This window comes from Neovison vison, chromosome 1 (genome assembly GCF_020171115.1).
Source record: "Neovison vison isolate M4711 chromosome 1, ASM_NN_V1, whole genome shotgun sequence".
NCBI classification, from domain to species: domain Eukaryota; kingdom Metazoa; phylum Chordata; class Mammalia; order Carnivora; family Mustelidae; genus Neogale; species Neogale vison.
Window position 1 is genome coordinate 226,664,499 of NC_058091.1, and position 19,622 is coordinate 226,684,120.

At 37.4% G+C, this 19,622-nt stretch overlaps 1 protein-coding gene across 3 annotated transcripts in view; it reads left to right on the forward strand.

The window, feature by feature from the left end:
- Positions 1-19,622, forward strand: part of ELOVL7 (ELOVL fatty acid elongase 7) — a 78,755-nt gene that overhangs the window by 50,173 nt on the left and 8,960 nt on the right. For 2 of the 3 annotated variants that reach the window (XM_044224182.1, XM_044224193.1), the window contains exons 2-6: positions 529-626; positions 11,788-11,978; positions 15,384-15,464; positions 16,339-16,395; positions 18,735-18,840. In XM_044224182.1, coding sequence (XP_044080117.1) covers positions 563-626; positions 11,788-11,978; positions 15,384-15,464; positions 16,339-16,395; positions 18,735-18,840 — 499 coding nt within the window. In that variant the 5' untranslated portion in view covers positions 529-562. Of the gene's footprint in view, positions 1-528; positions 627-11,787; positions 11,979-15,383; positions 15,465-16,338; positions 16,396-18,734; positions 18,841-19,622 lie in introns of those variants that run through there. The other variant, XM_044224204.1, reaches the window with a different exon arrangement.

Sequence of the window (19,622 nt, forward strand, 5' to 3'; positions counted from 1 at the left end):
GGCTGTTGTAGATCTTCTTTCCTTCCTTCTTTCTACCTATAGTCCACTTAAATTGTAAAGACTTGGCATACGGAAGACCTTGTTTTATGCCTGAAGATCAGCTATACGTCCTAGGTCAGAGTAGCTTCTTGGAATGTTTGTATATCTGCTTGACTTTCTTCTACTCGGTTTTTATTTCAAGAATTGCCATGGAAGGTAGTCTTTTCCTGATCTGCACTGTTGCTGTAAAAGGGAGATACCCTTATGAACGTTCTTAGAATCATTCACTCCTTTTTTATCTTGTACACAGAATGTTAGCCTTTTTCAGCAAAGTAAGCATTGTTCTTATAATGATGAAAAATCTTAAATCTTTGCCACTGTATCAGGGTTTAATGTGGTTCTCTAATGCATTTACCCTCAGTACAACTTTGTTGTTTTGCCAAGTATTCCTATTAAATATTTAGCATTTATCATATTGTTTTATTAGAACTTGGCTTTATTTGCACTTATAGATCATAAACTCATTTATTTTTTTTTCTTGTACTGAAGAACCCATTGTAAGAGCCAGTAAATCCTGTGGAAAATGGCCTTCAGTGATCTTACGTCAAGAACCGTGCGTCTCTATGATAGTTGGCTCAAAGATGCTGGTAAGTGACCAAACTTCGTACTTAAGGCGCATCTTTTCTTTTTATGTTAGATTCCAGTATTTAATAGGGTCTCTCTGAAACAGAATGAGAGACTGCAACTTAACACAACCTCATAACACCTCAAATATTAATTTTTATTACTAGTTAACAAAGAGGAAGTATCAAAGTTCTCATTACAAATATGCACAAAGATAGAGCTATACCAGTGTTCATTATGATGTTTTTAATAATGAAAATATTATTGTAAATATCCAGTGAAGAAAATTGGTTAATAGATGATGGTACATTCCAATTCAGCAGTCATTAAAAGTGATTTTTGGAGGCACAGTGCACTTAGGCTTGCTTCTGCCCTCTTGCTCCTAAGGAAATAGCAATTAATGGCAACAATACTGGTTCTTGAATGGGAGGGGTTGCACCCTCAGGGCTGTATCAGAAAGGACAGGGACTGTTTCATAGGCTCATCTCTAAGTAATTCTGAAATGTCTGCCTTCTTGCTATGCCCATTAAAAAAAAAAAATCAATGTTCTAGGAGAAATTTAATGCCAAGTCAAGTTTAAATATGTCAAACGAAGAATGGGTTATAAAACAACACATATATTACTTTTATGAGAGCCGTTGTCTCTGTGTGATAGGATTATGGGTAATTTCTATTTACTTATCTATGTTTGTTTTTTTAAAAAAGATTTTATTCATTTATTTGACAGACAGAGATCACAAGTAGGCAGAGAGGCAGGCAGAGAGAGAGGAGGAAGCAGGCTCCCTGCTGAGCAGAGAGCCTGACTTGGGGCTCTATCCCAGGACGCTGGGATCATGACCTGAGCTGAAGGCAGAGGCTTTAACCCACTGAGCCACCCAGGCACCCCTATGTCTTTTTTTAAAATACCACTCAAATGTGTGTTGCTTTTATAACCATCACAGAACATTTTTAAAATGTAACAAAGGTAGGGCTCCTGCGTGGCTCAGTCGGTTAAGCATCCAACTCTTCATTTTGGCTCAGGCCATGATTTCAGGTTTGTGAGATTGAGCCCCTCACTGGGGTCTCTGCTGGGTTCCTCACAGAGCCAGCTTAAGATTCTCCCTCTCCTTCTCCCCCTGCCCCTCACCTTATCTGTAGATATATGACAAAGGTAAAACGATTTTTAAATAAACAAGGAATCAGAGTATTGTAGAGCTGAGGCAGACCTCATCAAAAGTGGTATCATCAAAGCTAACTCATTTTAGAATTAAAGACACGGAGGCCCAGAGATGTGACCTTGTTGAGAATGTGGCAAGTTGTTGGCAGGCAAGACGAGAACCTGTGTTTCCTGGTTTTGATTAGATTTCTGGTATTTCACATGTGAATTATTTGACACATATTCACCAGCTTTACCTCTTCAGCCTAGCTCTTCCCTATCAACCAGAAATCACATGTTCTCCAAATTCAGGAAGAAAAAGTGCTGCCTCTTGACATTGAGCACAACTGGAATTATTTTCCAATTTAGGCAGATTTCAGCAAAGATGCACTCTGTCGTGGTTGCCATCAGGAGTCTGCTAAAGACCAATTTTATTTCACTAAAAATATTAAATTTATTAATATTTTATTAGATTCAAATTTAAATTTTTGTAATTTAAAAAATTTTTTTTAAATGTTCATATATATAAATGTCTATTCATATATATATGTGTGTGTGTATATATATATATATGTAATTTTTAAAAAATCAGGGCCTAGAGGCTTAAAATGCTTTGTGTTAGATTTATAAGTTTGTGAGAACACTATCAGGTCTCAACACATTTGCCCCGGAAGAGCTCCAAGGGTTTTTTCAGTATCCCATAAATAGTGAAGCTTCAATCTGGTAGGGAAATGGAGAATGACTGTTTCTTTCTGTGTTTCTTCCTTTTTTTCTTAGTTTTTTAACTTATGTAATGATTCTGAGAACATATAGATTTCTCTAGATGTCCCCCTTCTTTCATAAGGTTTACAGTAGTTCTCATAAATTCAGTATTTAATTAAAATACTATTTGCTTGTTTTAATGGCTTTCACCTTTTTTGTATTTTAAAAATAGTAATATTTTAACTGCTTTTCAAAGTAGAGGTATGCCTTGCTACCTGAAATGTCATGATTTGAACTTGGAAGCCAAGTAGATTTGGGTGCATTTTTGAAATGGACCTGTTTGGAAGCACAAGTCTCTTGCTCTTTACTATACCAAATATGGTAGCTCAAGAGAGTCAGATAATCAGTATTCTAACTCAGGATAATCAGTATCCTAACTCAGGAGCCAAACTGATTTAGATGATGATTAATATCCATATAGAGCTGGAAGTATAAAATGTTTTTAAATGAATGACTTCTGAATTCCATTTCCACTATTATCCATGTGATGACTCTCTGCTTTTTATTAGAAATACGTTCATTGAAAAGCTAAGCAATCTTAGGTCAGAAAAGGGAATAATAGAGGGTTGGAGATGGTTAGGGAGAAACAAAGGGAGCCCCTGAAAAATCATTGCAGACTGTACAGGGAAAGTGAGAGAGAGGGGCAGGCAGTGCTGCATCTATGGTTATGCTAATCTGAAGTCATGAGAGAGGGGAGGGGGTATGGGAATGTATGATGAAAAGACATAGATTTAAGTTCTGCCATTTCCATGGACTGGCTAGGTGGTCTTGAACAAATTATTGTCTGTGTTAAATAGACATTTCTTTTTCAACAAAACAGAGGTGAGGATGGTACCTATGAGCTACCAGACGATGTGCATAAAAGTGCTCTGTGTCTTAGGAAGTATCTAAACACAGATGGTGGTGGTTGTTACAGATGATGGAACGAATACTGTCATCTAAAAATACTTTTAATATAGCATATGCTTTTTATGTCTATTCATATATATAATTTTAAAATAAAATGTCTATTTTTAAAATTTTTAATTTAAATTAAGATTTTTACTTAAAAATTTAAATAAAATTTATTAATATTTTATTAGATTCAAATTTAAATTTTTGTAATTTAAAAAAAGTTTTAAAATGTTCACATATAGGGACGCCTGGGTGGCGCAGTTGGTTAAACGACTGCCTCCGGCTCAGGGCGTGATCCTGGAGTCCAGGGATCGAGTCCCACATCAGGCTCCCAGCTCCATGGGGAGTCTGCTTCTCCCTCTGACCTTCTCCTCGCTCATGCTCTCTCTCACTGTCTCTCTCTCTCAAATAAATAAAATAAAATCTTAAAAAAAAAAATAAAATGTTCACATATATATATATATGTAATTTTTTAAAAATCAGGGCCTAGAGGGTTAAAATGCTTTGTGTTAGATTTATAAGTTTGTGAGAACACTATCAGGTGTAACAGGAGGGTATTTTCCTTCTGCTTAGTGTGGTATTGATCTCACAGAGCCATTAGAAATCACTCCTGGCCATCTTAGTCCAGTTTTACTTAGCTTACCCTGGGACGGACTGAACCCATGATCAAGGGCCAAGATTTTCAAGTGTATTCTTGGCTTTGGCCCTATTCTTGAGTGGCATTCGGGAAACCTGTTATTTATTGGTTTTATTAGAGAAGTAGTGGGCATGCATAGTTATTTCATGTGGAAAATTCCTTAGCTACCCAAATTTAAATACAGTTAATTAACACCTAAGCTATAAGAGGATTTATTATGATTCCCAGATATGAGATGTCAAATTCTGAAGTCATGCTCTAGTAGCATTTTGGACTGTAGAGAAATGGAAACTTGTTAATGTTTCAAAAGCAACTTTCCTTATGTTTGGTTAGTAATAATGGCTTTTCAAACCTAGTTATGATTTTTTTACAAGAAGATGGAGTGTGAGTTGAGTTGCTGCCATTCTGAACCTTTGGTACTTCACAAAGTGCTGGAGGTACATGTTTGCTTTTCCTCTCAGCGTCTTCATCTTGGTGCATTGAATTTTAAAGGGTGTACTTGAGCTAGTACATGCTACTTAAGAAGAGAACACTCTCTTACAAGTAGTTGATGGAAAAGCTCATTAAAATTCTATCTTTGTGGCACTTCTATTTTCCCTGTACTCTCTCTGGAACCCTCTTAGAAAAGAATTATTAGGCTAGCAGTAAGTCAGAACTTCGGTAATGACTAGGGTATGGACTGCAGACAACCTGCCTCCTCATCCTTATTTCATCTTGGCTCAACTCATAACGCTTATGCCCAACCCTGAGGCCAAGTAGGAGGTACATGAAACACTCTTCCCTCAGCCTCTTGAGTCTGGGAAAAAAAATAGCTCGCTTCACCCCTGAATCTTTTGTAAATTGTGGAATCACACAGGGAGTCTTTATCCCAGACTTTAAATGGCTTTGAGCAGTCTCCCCACAACTTCCCAGATCAAGTCACCATGAACACATGACTTGCAGACATCTTGTCAGGGGAGTCCTCCTACCTCACATAGAAGTGGGCTCCCTATTCAGAAAGGTATAACTGTTACTGAGCAAGAAGGCAGGCAACATGAACAGTTGTCAGAGTCATTAACAATGACCAGAGTCATGAACATCGTAGTAAAGGCTTTGAATTTCATAGCTCGGTAGGGAGAGCTGATGTGAGCAGATGAATAATCTGGGCAGAGCTATACTTTTAAAAAGTGCATTTGGAAGTCATATGGAAGACAAGGTGTAGCAGATTGGAACAGATGCAGGGAAACCACATAAAAGACAACTGCAGAGCACCTAGCGAGGGATGCTGAGGCCCCCAGTGTAGGTGGACGAAGCCCTGAAGCCCTGGTTCTTAACTCTGACAGTTCATTGTGGTTACCTCAGTATCTGTGGATGCCTGGGACCCATGTCCTAGGATTCTGATGTGGTTAGAACAGGGTCATTTTTCTTTTTAATTTCTTAATTTGATTTTTAATTTGATTTTGATTTTTAAATACTATAGAGGGAATTCTGCTATCCTGACAGAATTCAGATCTGCTGTCATAGTAGCAATGCATGCTTATTGAGTCCTTTTGTTGTGCTGGGCTCTTTACATATAGTAACTCATTAAATCCCCTATGAGATACATGCCGCTTTATGCCCAATTCATAGATGAGGAAAGTAAACACAGAGAAGTGAAGTCAGTGGCTCCAGATCCCATGAGTCAGTGGCAGAGCCAGTTCCAGAACCCAGGCCAGCTGATTCCAAAGCTTTGCTGAAATAGGTTTTAAAAATAAACGAAAGGGCTTGATATACTGTTTCATGAAAATAACATGAAATTAGCCAGCTTTTCCCATAAGATACAATGATATTTTCTAACTTATAGTACTTGAAAGTCACACATAGGATTAAAAAAATATATTTTCTAGGGACGCCTGGGTGGCTCAGTTGGTTGGACGACTGCCTTCGGCTCAGGTCATGATCTCGGAGTTCCAGGATCGAGTCCCGCATCGGGCTCCCAGCTCCACGGGGAGTCTGCTTCTCTCTCTGCCCTTCTCCTCACTCATGCTCTCTCTCCCTGTCTCTCTCTCAAGTAAATAAATAAAATCTTTTAAAAAATATATATTTTCTATGCTTAAAATATTAAATTACGGGAAAAAATATTTTTTTAAGCTTTTTTTTTTTTTTCCCCTCCGTCCTGAGCCAACCCAGCATGCTTTTCCTGGCTTGTTTTCTTTCTAGGGCTACCAGGGAAAAAACAGAAAGATGTAATTTGATATTTTTTCCCCCTGCTGAGTCAATAAAAAGAATAAAATAAAATGTATCTTTAATTCAGGAATTCCTTTACAGACACACACACACAAATCTCAGTTTCAGTCATACCAATGATGTCTATAAGAACAGGAACATTTAAAATTGCTTAAAAAGGAGAAGAAAAGGGGCGCCTGGGTGGCTCAGTGGGTTAAGCCGCTGCCTTCAGCTCAGGTCATGATCTCAGGGTCCTGGGATCGAGTCCCACATCGGGCTCTCTGCTCAGTGGGGAGCCTGCTTCCCTCTCTCTCTCTCTCTCTGCCTGCCTCTCTGCCTACTTGTGATCTCTCTCTGTCAAATAAATAAATAAAATCTTTAAAAAAAAATAAAGGAGAAGAAAAAAATTTAAATCATCCATACTGTCACCATCCAAAGGTGACCATGTTAGTTAACATCCTACCAGTGGTCTTGTTTGGTACTGGCTGAAAGTCCTTATTTCATCGGAAGTGAAAACTAGACATTCATATGTTCCTATATTCAAACTTCAGATTACCCACTGAAAGAAGAAATTCAACAGAGTTGAAGCAGTTCTGATTCTGTTCAGTGCCATTTGTGTGGCAAACTTTTATTTACTGTGACTTCCCTGGTGAGTTACCGGCCCGCGGCTCGCGCTCCGTTTGGCCGTTGAAACTGCAGGTGGCACCCGGATGTCCTAGGGAACATGTGGAAGGGAAGAAAGGTAACTAACAGAAGCAGTAGAAGACTTTAGTGCTGTGTACCTGGATAGCTGATTTCAAAACTTGTGCTGATTTCAAAGTGTGACAATCTTAGTATGAGGGGGCAAAATTTAATTTTGAGAACTTTATGTTTTTATGAATATGTCAGCAAACTTTTGTTGAATTTCTATCTTGCGCAGGATACTTTACTAAAATTGTTCCTGCTAAGACATCGGTGACTTCCTTTTGTTAAAGCCAGTGTTACTTTTCAGGCTACGTTTTTACTTTCTCTCTCTGCTTCATTGTATTCTTTGACTCCTTCGAACGATTCACTCTTGGGACGCCTGGGTGGCTCAGTTGGTTGGACGACTGCCTTCGGCTCAGGTCATGATCCTGGAGTCCCGGGATCGAGTCCCACATCGGGCTCCCGGCTCCACGGGGAGCCTGCTTCTCTCTCTGACCTTCTCCTCGTTCATGCTCTCTCTCACTGTCTCTCTCTCAAATAAATAAATAAATAAATAAATCTGGAAAAAAAAGAAAAAGAAAGATTCACTCTTCCCTTAGCCTCAAAATAGCTCACTTCTGTGGTTTTCCTTCTCTCTCTCTGGCCACTCGTTGGTCTTTTTTTTTTTTTTAAACAGTTTTCTCATCTACCATCCCTCCTGCAAAGATTAAGTCCTAAAGATTCTGACTTGAACCACTTACTCTCCTTACTCTACCCACTTTATTTCTTTTTTTTTTTTTAAGATTTTATTTATTTGCCAGAGAGAGAGAAAGCGAGTGAGTGTACACAAGCAGGCAGAGAGGCAGGCAGAGGCAGTGAGAGAAGCAGGTTCCCTGCCCAGCAAGGAGCCCGATGTGGGACTCGATCCCAGGACTCTGGGATCATGACCTGAACTGAAGGCAGCAGCTTAACCAACTGAGCCACCCAGGCAGCCCTCTACCCACTTTCCTAAGCCACCTTTCATGGCTCTGTTGTTCACCTTTCATGTGATAAAGATCTCCCATAGTACATCTCTGGCCCAGATCTTTCTCCTGCTTCCAGATTCAAATCTCCAGGTGCCTATAGGAGTCTCCATAGACATGTTTTAGAGGAAGGCCAAAGTGTAGGATGTTTGAAAACATTAGCCATCTCTCCCTGACTAGTCTTTCTCCATATCCTGCATTCCTACTCTCAGGGACAGTACAATTTCCTAAACAAAAATCTCAGTTTTTCCTTAACTTCCACCTCTTTCTCATTCCCTGTATTTAACTATTTATAACATTTTATGTTTTTTGCCTCCTTACTATATCTTAAAAGGATCAGATCCTATTTATCTTCATCACTACCTGCTTTTTAAATTTTAAATTCCAATATAATTAACGTATAGGGTTATATTAGTGTCATGTACAATAGAATGACCCAACAGTTCTATATATCACTCAGTGATCCTAAGTGTACTCGTAATCCCCTGTCACTACCTAATTTTTTTTCATCCTAAGTGTACTCATAATCCTCTGTCACTACCTAATTTTTTTTATCACTACCTAATTTTTAATGGCTTAATTTTAAGATTTATTTCAGCAAAGAACTCTTTCCCAAACTGTGTTCCACGGTGTTCGTTCCACAAGTGTTAAATGGTATTCTCCACAATATCAGTTTGAGGAATGGCCAAATAAGTTTGAGAAATGTTGCATACCACCATTCTCATCTTGGCAATTCACAATGAACACGAAGCACTAAGAAATCCTGCAGAAAGAGAGTTTGTTTAGCATTCCCATTAACCTCACCCTACTTCTTCTGTGGGCAGGTTTTAAATGGCTTGCTTCCATTGTATAGATTGGGCCAAGTTTGTATAGGATAGGAAGTAAGGAACATAATTGTTTTTCTTCCAAATATTCATTTTTCCTCTCAACATTTGCCTGTTGAGTAATCTCTCCTTTCCCTGCTTGTTTATGGGTCTTCCTTTATCATATATTAAATTCTAAATATCTTGGGGTCTGTTTTAGAACTAACTTTTGACTTTTTTATTTATTTTTCCAAGAGAGGGCATCTCTTGGTATTTTTTATGAAAACCCATCTAAATATAGAATATATCATCTTTAATAGCTAAAGCCATGCCTCCATATATCCAAGTATCAGATGTGAAACTTTGCAGCAATAAAATTGAGGCCAAGTGAGTCCTCAACCATGAAGTCTATTGGAGAAATTTTTGCACTGGGTAGGAAGTCAGACTTGAAAGGGTATTCACAGTATTTTGGTAATTGGCTACATCATTAGCAGTAGAAATGAGCAAGGGCTCTATTCCTCCCACCCCTCTTTTCCAATTGACAAAAGTGGTGGTGTTTAGCAACCTAAGATTAGCCAGGACTCAGTTTTCAGTCAGATATACTTAGAAACCTGTTCATATATATCTTCCTTCATAATGATTTTAGGAGGTGATTTAGTAAACTTATACCTGAACTACTTAAGATTATAGAATTAATCACATTTTTTGTGTGTGTCATTCCTTATTTTAAGAATATTTTTAGGGGTGGCATGGTCAGTTGAGCATTCAGCTCTTGGTTTTAGCTCAGGTCGTAATCTCAGGCTCATGAGATGGAGACCTGTGGGGCTCTGCACACCCAGCATGGAGTCTGCTTCAAATTCTCTCTCTCTGCCTCTCTTGCTCATGCTTGCTCACTCTCTCTCTCTCTCAAATAAATAAATAAATCTTTAAAAAAAATAGCTTCAGACATTAAAACATAGTCATAATATTATAATCATACCAAAATAAAACATTGTCAAGAATTCAACCAGTATTCATATTTTCCTACATACCTCATAAGAGTACTTTTTAAAAGAGTAGATCTTTTTTTTTTAAAAGATATTATTTATTTATTTGACAGAAAGAGAAATCAAAAGTAGACAGAGAAGCAGGCAGAGAGAGGGGGAAGCAGGCTCCCTGCCGATGCAGGGCTTGATCCCAGGACCCTGAGATCATGACTTAAGCTGAAGGCGGAGGCTCAACCCACTGCGCCAAGCATGTGCCCTCATAAGAGTATTTCTGACTGCTAGTTTGGTCACTTTTTATAGTTGAGGCATTAAAATAATTACTCAAATGATTTATCCTATAAAAATAGCCCGTGTTAGGGGCACCTCTGTGGCTCAGTGGGTTAAAGCCTCTGCCTTCGGCTTGGGTCATGATCCCCGGGTCCTGGGAATGAGCCCTGAGTTGGGCTGTCTGCTCAGCAGGGAGCCTGCTTCCCCCTCTCTCTCTGCCTGCCTCTCTGCCTACTTGTGACCTCCGTCTGTCAAATAAATAAAATAATAGCCCATGTTAGAAATATTGATACCAATTTTGACTTTTATTTTTTTTCCTATTCTACTTGAACAATATTCTAAATATATTAAGAATGCTAGATTACATGAATTTTCCTATAAGTCTCTATACACATGGATCCTTTTCTCATGGTCAAGTGATCTTAAGAGACTTCTGGGATAAGTCTGACATTTTTCCATTTTGAGATTTGTTGCTTCTTTCATCATGTTTATAGAATTTTTGTTTATCTTTGCAATAAAAGAATTTTACCTACATAAATAGAGCTAGATTTGCTTATTCATGAATATCTACTTCCTGATACATGATAAGTACTTTGATATAAAGATTTCGTTTTGATTATCATTTTTCAAAAAAATATTTCATGATTTATTTGAATATTTTTCAGTTTTTCTTTTCTATTTTACTTCTGTTCAGGAATACCTATTATATTTGCAAGTCCCCTGTTTATTTGGCATATATTTTTTTTCTCAAATACTTAAAAAAAATTCATTATTGAAGAATAATTAACATACAATGTTATATTAGTTTCAGGGGTACAAGATATGATTCAGCAATTCTATACATTACTCAACACTCACCATAAAAGTGTCACCATACAGTTTTATTGTAACATTATTGATATATACCCTGTACTGTACTTTTCATTTCCAAATCACATTTTATCTTGAATTGCAATTTTTTAATTGATGTAATTCTCCTGGCCTGGAATGAGCAGTGACCAGGTAAATTTCTTTCAACATGGTTGTGAGGCTAATACAGTTTTTTTGTTTTATTTTGTTTCTTTTTTTTTTTTTTTTTTTTTTTGTGCTCAGGTTGATTAGCCTATTTTGGACACCTAGAACCCATACTTTAGGTAGATGACGCTATGGTCCCTTTCAATTCTGTGATTCTATGCTACAGTATATATGGAAATGTCCTAGTTTCCTTAGGAGAAAGAAGAAAGTTAAGGAACAGCAAGCACAGACGTATTTTTGTATAAAAAAAAATCTGGATAGAGAAATTCTAAAATGTTACCAGTGGTGATAAATGCATGGTAGAACTTTGCTGGGTGTCTTCTTTTCCCCAGATCCATTCTGCACCCTGCGCTGGACCGTGGGGAATGACCAGTATAGACTATAACTATGGGCTTGCTCCCCTACTCTCTGGTTTCTGGTTGGGTTCAGCCAATGGAGAGTCCCAGGAGATCAAGGAGAGTGGGGGGTGTTAATGAGATATTGATTCCCCAGCCACTTACTTTCAGAATTGCCTTGTGTTGGCCCAGTCCCTCTGCTAAAGGTCATAGCTCTTCTCCAGGAGGGTTTCTCTATTTGACTCCTGGGTTCTAGTAACCACTACTTCCCTTTGCCCTTTGAGGACTGTGGTTATAGTAGCCCACCCTTCCTAGCCCCTTCACTAGCCTTGGTGATATCCCTTTATCCTTCCCAAGGACAGTAGATCATTGACCGAATAGTCTGCTGTCAACATTAGGATCTAGGTGCTTGCTTTAAGAAGTGCTGGTTGCTGTCAATTATTTCTTGGCTAAATGGATGTGCACTTACTTTTTGTTTTTAGATCCAAGAGTTGAAGACTGGTTCCTCATGTCCTCACCTCTGCCACAAACCATCGTCCTGGGACTCTATGTCTATTTTGTCACTTCTCTAGGACCAAAACTCATGGAGAATCGAAAGCCCTTTGAACTCAAGAAAGTGATGATAACATACAATTTTTTCATAGTTCTCTTTTCTGTGTATATGTGTTATGAGGCAAGTGTCTTCAGTATTCCTAGTGGGAGAATTTTGCCTGACTCTTCCTGTTTTGCTGTTGTTACATTTCTTGTTATGATTATAATGGTAATGCTGAGATTTAAGGGATTTTAGAAATTTATCTTAAAATTTTGCCCCAAAATTGTTATGTATGGACCTGCTATTGAACTATTTAGAGGATCTCAGTATAGTCTACCTCACAAGTAGTGAGAAAAATTAACATTAAGTCCAGGAACTTGCACACAGGTAATCTTAGTAGATGATTGAATGAATCTGTGAATGTTAGTTTTAAGGAAACTCATACATAGAGAAATTAAGTAACTTACTCAAAGTAACACAGCTGGTTATTGGAGGACTGATATTTGAGTCCAGGTCTGTCTGACACTGGGAGCTCATCTTGACTATGTAATGAGTTATCATCATTGTGGTAGGAACCGCAGAGGAGCTATAATATAGTAGATTGTTTAGGTTTGGTTTAGCTGGGCCTTGAGGATGCAGAGAATTTGGATTCCTACAAAGCAGTAGGTAAGGGAGTCTTTCCCTTAATTGTCAATAAGAGAAATGGGGATCTTTCAGAACCTAAGAGTAGACTCATGGATTCTCTCTCACCCACTGTACTGTTAACTTTCACCCAGCTTCAGTTACCTGCTTTTCTGAGATTCCTTGCTTCTTTTTTCAACACTGGTTGGCTTCTTCACCTTCTACTCCTTATTTACTTCTTTGCAGCATAGCTTGTGCTTCCTCATAACTGGAACTCTCGAGGGCCCACCATGACCCCTCTGGCCTCTCTTGACACCATGACCTCTCCACATGCATCCCTCCAACTTGATTCCTGCTGCAAATCCACCTGATTGAGTCACCTTATGTCTGCTGTAGCCTCATGTCTCACCTGCCTCCTCAAGGCTGGACTTACCTTGCTACCTTCTAGTTCTTCTATTTTATTACCAAAATCAACTATAAGCTATCTTACTGTCCCTTCTGGATCATGAGTAACTGAAAGGGAAGGGGTAACAGAGGTGGGGAGCAGAAAAAATTCATGCTTTTACCAAGTTATGACAGAAAGGAAATAACCCCTAGGATCATGTTAAGTGCAGACCTAGAAGCCAGGAGACCAGGGGCTAATTAGTACCAGTTGTGCTACTAACCAGCTTCCTTATTTTTGAGCAAGTTACTTAAGCCCTCTGGGCCTTAGTTCCCTCTTTTTATAGAGTCAGGATTAAACCAAAGTGTTTCTCATGTCCCTTTATGCTCAGTGTCTGATTATGTCATTCAGTATAATGTTCCCAAATTTGTTTCTCAGGAAGGAATTTAATTATAGCCAGTAAGTTTGGGTTCCTATTTTAGCAAATACAATGTAAAAGGAGTTTAGAAAATATCTGAATTTGGTGGTTTCTATCTATCATTAATCACTCATACTAGAGTTGCTTATATGCCTATGTTGGGTTTATTACCTGCCAGATATAAATTATTGCTCATTCTTCTTGATGGCCTGCCATACAGGAATGTCAGAAGCTTCGCAGACTATTAGAATGCTCTTAAACTTAATGTCAGGAAAGCAACAGTTTCCATTCTCTTTTTAAACAAAGAGTTTGGCAGCCGGTCATCATGTCATCTCCAGGACACTGAACACATCACGTGGTTTGTTGGGTAGAGCACAATTGCATTAGATATACAGAGGAGACACCTCCACTTATGGATGTTAGGGAAAATAAGAACAAGATGAAAGGGAAGTGTATCAGACTAAAAGAACCCACATGCCTTATTGAATAGTGATGATTTTGAATGTGCTAGTTACTTGGCACCAGACAGACATTAAGAGATAGAGACTTGTGAAGACCTAACCAAAGGCCATGTCACAGAGCTTCTCTTGTTCAGCTTAGTCCTTATTTGGGGTAGGGAAAAGTGGAGAACCAGTCATCCCAGTTAGGTAAGTAGACTTGGTTTTACTTGCAGCAGTCAGTAGAGAGTCTGACTGGGAGAGAATATGATGCTCACTGACAGATCAGGTCTTTTGTAGAATTAGCTATTTCCCTACCACATTCCCTTGTTCCTTTGAGAAACATTTATTGATTTGGTTTTGTAAGTCATTTTTCTTACCCATAAAATATGTCCCATACTTTTCTGAATCTTAAGATAGTCTTTTTTTAAGATTTCATCATTTACCAAGTAAACAGCAGGATTAACTATCTTGCGAATCAAGCTAGGAGCAAATATCAGGAAAGCATAGTGTGATTTTGAAATGCCACTATCTAAACAGTTGTTCTTTCTCTTTTGCTTCTTTTTGTTTTTTACCATAAAAATATAATTCTGATAAACCCCATAAATTTTTGCTTTTAAAAATTAATTTATGGTTAAGTTTTCATTTTAGCTCTAATAGTAATTAAAAATAGAAATTTAAAATGTGCATGAATGGCAGAAAATGATGTAACCATTATACTGAGAAAGAAGACATTCCAGGGAAGGTGTTGGCACTTGTGAGAATACGATGTTAGAGAAGAGCTGGTCATATTGTCAGAACACTCAGTTAAGCCAATCATTTAATATACTCATTAAATGAAAATTAGAGCCCTTAGCTTTTCATTTTCAGATACTTTTTTTTTAAATTTATTTGAAGTTTTTATTTGGATCAGATACTGTTTTAAAAGAACTTCCCACCATCATACTAAAAGAATGTCAACGTAATCTTTGAATTAAGGTTCAGATAAAAACAATAGGCTCTTTGTCCTCACCACTGGTCTAAGGTCATTTTGTGGGTGTGCTGGAATTTAGGCATGCACTCTTATTGTTAACATTTTTGTCTCTTACTTGTCATGTGAATCCAAACTGAACTAATCTCTGAGACTTACATTTGATCAATCTTGATTTTAAGAACCATAGACTACCACTTCACATCACACACACTAGCCCAGGAAAGCCCAGTTGCGGCAGCCACTAATAGTACAGTAAGAAATTTTGGTTGTCCATTTATTTCTTGACTGATTGAGAAGATTAGAAATTGCCAGAAAAGACTGTTTTCAGACTCTGTTATTCCCTTCAGAGTACACAAATATATTCATGGGTATATATAGATATACATATATTTACATATACTGGCATACACCTACGAGTATTTGCTATCGAAGCAAAACACTCCCAGTATTTTATTCTCCACTGTCTTAGAATAATCATCATAAGAAATGGACATTTGAGTCAGAACACAGTTGATATAAGTAATATGTAACTATGATTTTGAAAATTCCTGTTGCTTTATCAAGTGAGTTCCCATTTTATAATATTCTAGCCTTTTCCCTCAATGCTGCATGCTGAGTCAGCTGAGCTTGTGGTAAAGAGACACAGTCAAAAGTACCATTGTTGTAGCTGTTGAGCAAAGTCTTCCTTCTTTAATATACATGTGCTCTCTTACAGTTTGTGATGTCTGGCTGGGGTACAGGTTATTCACTTCGGTGCGAAGTTGTTGACTACTCCCAGTCACCTTCAGCATTGAGGGTGAGTTTTTCTTTGGAAAAACTTGTAACTCAAATGTTATTCAAATGTTACTCAGATGTTTAGAGTTTGTTTTTTTTAACACTTAATATGAACTCAGAAGACGTAAATGACCCAATTCTCAAATTATATGGACTGAGAGAAAAAAAGCTAAAAATTTTAAGAAAGAATCAAAGTCAGGGGCGTAGTTTTCTGTTAAATGAAAATTGGTACTTTTATTTTTTAACTTCCTGGATTTAAAAATGAATTCATATCTGGGTCCTCAAAAAATTAAAAATAGGATTACCCTATGATCTGGCAATTCCGTCTGGGTATATACCTAGAAGAATTGAAAACAGGGACTCAGAGATATATTTATATACCCATATTCATAGCAGCATTATTCATAATAGCTAAAAGGTGGAGGCAACCCAAATGTGTCATATCTATACAACGGAATATTATCCAACCTTAGCTAGGAAGGAAATTCTGACATGTGATGTAGCATGGATGAACGTTGAGGACATTATGCTAAGTGAAATCATACAGGCACAAAAAAAGACAAATACTGTATGATTCTATTATATGAGGTACCTGGAGTAGTCAGATTCAGGGACAGAAAATGAAATTGTAGTTGTCAGGGGTTGGTGGGGAAGGGAGATCAAGAGTTATTGTTTAATAGGCACAGAGTCTCACTTTTGCAAGATGAGAAGAGTTGTACAGACGGATGGTGGTGATGATTGCACAGCCATGTCAAGGTACTAAATGTCACCAAACTGAACACTTAGTAATGATTAAGATGGTAAATTGGGTTATGTGTATTTTGCCAGATTAAAAAAATAAAATTTTCCTCCATAGAAAAAGTAAAATAAATTCATATTTATGTGTGTTTCTGCAGATGGCACGCACCTGCTGGCTTTATTACTTCTCCAAATTTATTGAGCTCTTAGACACTGTGAGTATGTGGTTACCACATTTGCTAAATATTTGCTATTTTAGTAGAAGCAATAAGCTGCTAGAGTTCAGTTATCTTGATAACTCTAGTTATTTCTCTACTTGAGGCAGACCTCCTATTATCTTTTACCTTTTATTATCAGTAACTTTAGAGAATAGAGAGGATAAGCATTTTTTTTCAGTCTTTTGCAAATTCTGAAGGGTTTTCTTGTGTATCTACCACCTGACTAAGATAAGCATGTAACTGTCACTGCAAAACTGTGCTCCTTTATGAAGATGAATGACAGGTGTTTGGGGGAGCAAGTTCAGGAAGCAAAGAGCAGAGAACATTTTACCTTGGGTTCTTTCAGTATAAACCAAAGCACTATGTCATCCATATTTCTTTAAGAGGATAAGTGCTTCAAAATTCATAAACTTACATTAGGATATTATCCCAGGGATATCAGTAATTTTGATAATATCAAAATTATCTCCAAATGCCTTTCTGAAGTTTATGCTTACTAGCTCTTTTCTCTTCCAACTTAACATCCTGTTGAGGATCAACTCTGAATTTGGGTGACTGGGTTCTGGGAGAAGCAAGTGCCATGGATTATGGTCCTTGATGAAAGGAGAAAGCCGTGTTCTTCTGCTTTAACAGTAGCCAAGGAAAGTTGGGTATTTATCATATATTTGGGCATGTATGTCTCAGATACCTGGAACTAGTTCTGGATCTAAGAGCAGTGTCGTCTTCTTCAGGATACATATTACAATTACATATTAGAGAATACATACTTCTTTTCTTTTTTAATTTAAATTTAGTTAATAACATATAATTTATAAGCTAATTTCAGAGGTAGGGGTCATGACAGAACACATATTCCTTGTAGCAGATCTCAACATGCTTCACCTTCTCAGCTGATGAATCACATAATGTTAGAATTGGAAAGGATTTTAGTGAGCATAGAATACAGTGGTTCTCAAACTTGGGCTTGCCTTGGAATCACCTAAATACACAGATACCTGGACCCCACCCCTAGGGTTTCTGATTCAGTGTGTTGGGCTCAGGAAGTTACTTTTCTTTTAAGTTCTCAGGTGATGTTATTGCTGTTGGTCCAGACCCTACACTTGGGAGACCCCTGTTCTAGTCAGTGGTTCCCAGCCATCATAGTGCAGGAGCATTAACTGCATTAGAAAAACCAAAAAAATACCTGGGACCCATCTCAGAGATTTGGTGCCAGGTGGCCTATACTTAGAGACTAGCCATAGCTATTTTTATAAAGCATCTTGGACATTGTAATATACAGCCAGAGTTGTGAACTACTGATCTGGGCCAGAGCTCTCAATTTGAAAATAAATTGAAGCCGGGAAGGTAAGTAACTCACCAGAGGAAGGCCACTATTGCTTGGGACCGGGACCCCAGATAGTTGGTTTGGGACGTTTTCATTGCATCATGCTGCCATCTTCCATGTGCATAAGCAAATGCATTTTGGCTTTATTGTTTTCCGCTTTGTATGTTCTCATTTATTTCCAGGTTCCATAAGGAAACGGTTGCTACCTCTATGTCCTTCCCAAAACCACATTTCTTAAATATTACTATGGATATTTTTGTTTGTGGTGCTCTGCTTGGTCCTATAGTTAGAAGTCTGACTCATTAATGGTATTCTGAATTTTGAATATTTTTTGAGCACTTAATTCTGCTTTTGAATTTTTTCTTGAAAAAAATCTGCCCCTGCAAAAGCCTTCGTGTTCTCTTTGTTTCTGCAAACCATGGATACATTCAGTCTGGATGGCGCCTTTGTTGCCTTTCTTCTTTTTCGCAGACCACTTTCCCCCCATCCTATTTCTTCAAATCCCCTTGACTTTTTCCCATTTCATCTTTCTTTAATAATAATATGCTAACTTTTGCTTTGTTGCAAGTTCTCTTTTTGGTTTGCTTAATTCCTTATCTAAATTAGTAGGATGTCTTAGAGAGCAATATAGAATAATTTCTGTCCTAAGAATTGAGACTCTGTGCTTTCCCATATACTTCAAAATCCACATGGATGTTTTCCTACCAGTAATATGTCTTTCAATAATATTTGGCTATGTTCGTCACTTTGCGTTTTTGATTTTCAAATCCACATACATTTTCTTTAATGCCTTTTTATTGATTCTCCCATGACTATTCATCATACCTAAGTTCCAGCTTTTTAGCTGCCCCTTGGAGAATCAGCTGCTTCTGTCAGCATTCTCTAAGGCAGCCCTTTCAATGCAAATTATGATGTGAAATAGTTTGTACTTTGCCAGTATTTTTGTAGATAAATCAGTAGATCAATCATTGCATGATTTTCTATGAACTTGATTTTTTTAAAATTATTTCAGATCTTTTTTGTTCTGCGTAAGAAAAATAGCCAAGTGACTTTCCTGCATGTCTTCCATCATACCATCATGCCATGGACCTGGTGGTTTGGAGTCAAATTTGCTGCAGGTAGCCAAGGGAGAGTTGGGATCATGTGTTATAAACGATTACATTTCTGTATGTTGTAAAGACAAATTCTGTCCTTAAATGTGATTTAGAAGAAACTTAAAACTTCAAAGGACTACTTGGATCAAACTTCTGACTTTCATTATTACCTGAAACATAAAAAAGTAAGACATTAAAGTAAGACTTTAACCTAGATCCTTCCCCTACCCTCCATTCTTTAGATACACTTGATTTTTGGGTATAGTCTTCTATTCATAATGCTTTAGTTGTTTTGTTTGGATTTTATTCTTTTCCCTTATAGTTCTATTAAATATCATTAAATAAATAAACAGTAAAAAAATAAAATGGTAGAAGCCTTAGTTTTATAGAAATATAGTTAGTTATCTATTCCTTATAGGTTTCCAGGAAGTTAAAATGTTTATCTCAAGTTCCAGTCTTCTTTGCATTCAAAATTCCAATAACTGATACACACCTCATCCCCTACCAACTCTTTAAAGATGTGTCAAATTGTGGTTGAAGGATGTTGTTTGAAGTTGAAACTGGTTTAAATCAAAAGCTTGGCAAACAGCCTCTTTTGTTCATTTGGTTTTGGTTTTATGCCTCTGAACATCTAGAATCGGAAAAAACAGGTTAAGTAATTTTACCCTATCATCAAGTGTTAAATAAATGATGTCCCCAAGGACATGTACTTATTAGCAGATGTTGGTTGGGAGATTTATTTATGCGAAGTTCCTAAATTTAAGAAGTCTTCGAGTAGATCTGCAGCCTTAAAATTTTCCTGAATC